The sequence below is a fragment of the Psammomys obesus genome, unplaced genomic scaffold (genome assembly GCF_907164565.1).
Source record: "Psammomys obesus unplaced genomic scaffold, mPsaObe1.curated_primary_1811, whole genome shotgun sequence".
NCBI classification, from domain to species: domain Eukaryota; kingdom Metazoa; phylum Chordata; class Mammalia; order Rodentia; family Muridae; genus Psammomys; species Psammomys obesus.
The window spans coordinates 46055-47038 of NW_026594034.1; the positions used below are offsets into that span (position 1 = coordinate 46055).

Consider the following 984-nt stretch of genomic DNA (forward strand, 5'->3'; position numbering starts at 1 on the left):
AACTTGAAATATGAAGAAAAGAGATAGCCCATTGTAGTGTTTTCCTCATGGATTCAATATACCTTTGTGCAGGTGAAAGATTACAAATTACATAACTACACACCCGTTAATTTATCTGTATTCTGATAGCATAATATCTGGCTTATTTGATTCCCAGGGGGTCAGATTTCAGTAAAAGCTGATCTCCTAGAAGCTATTTAGGCAAGATCTGGGACCAAGGACACAAGCCGTTGACTTAGCACCATGGCACTGGGAGTGGCCCTCAGCATTTTTTTGGCACTCTTGTTGTCTTGCCTGCTCATCTTGACCTCCTGGAAGCTAACTAGTAAGGGAGGAAAGCTGCCCCCTGGACCCGCACCAATACCGTTTTTGGGGAACCTGTTACAAGTCCACATTGATGGCCCACTTCAGTCCTTCCTGAAGGTTAGTGTGTCCGTTTCTTCTCATAGTGATGAGGACAACAATACGTCATAGCTGAGTACACACAGAAACTCAGAATTTCTGAACACAGACTCAGAAACAAACTTTAGGAAACACAGGATTCTGAAATCACAGTCTTAAAATCAAGGGGGAAATCTTATAAACAGATTCTAAGTGCACTAGACAGAGTCCCTTCTTCTTGGGGCTCTGGCTCACTGTCTAAGGATTTGGGGAATCTCATTTCTTTAAGCACAATGTTCATACTCAAATTGTCTTAGATTTTTAAGATGCTAGAAACCTAAAGTTTCAAAAAGAGAGGCTCTGGATCTCAGGGTTTAGCTATTCCATTATTTCACACATAGAACCAATACATACAAAATTAGGCACATTTTCTGCCCAAGGTATCAGGAATCATTCTCATGTTTTCTCTCCAATAGCCCTTCCTCTCCAATAGACCTTCCTCTATTTTACCTTTGCATCCTCCTAGAATCTCTGCCCTCTTCATTCCTTGACAGATCTCTGTTGTGCTCCAATTTACTCTTTCATTCAGTATCTTCCTTCACT

The 984-nt window shown here is 41.2% G+C and overlaps 1 protein-coding gene across 1 annotated transcript in view; it reads left to right on the forward strand.

The window, feature by feature from the left end:
• Window positions 1–243: 243 nt before the first annotated feature.
• The window catches only part of LOC129684600 (cytochrome P450 2G1-like), a 9437-nt gene continuing 8696 nt past the window's right edge, over window positions 244–984 (forward strand). Inside the window, exon 1 of the mRNA XM_055617810.1 lies at window positions 244–423. Within this exon, the coding sequence (XP_055473785.1) occupies window positions 244–423 (180 nt within the window). The remainder of the gene's footprint in view (window positions 424–984) is intronic.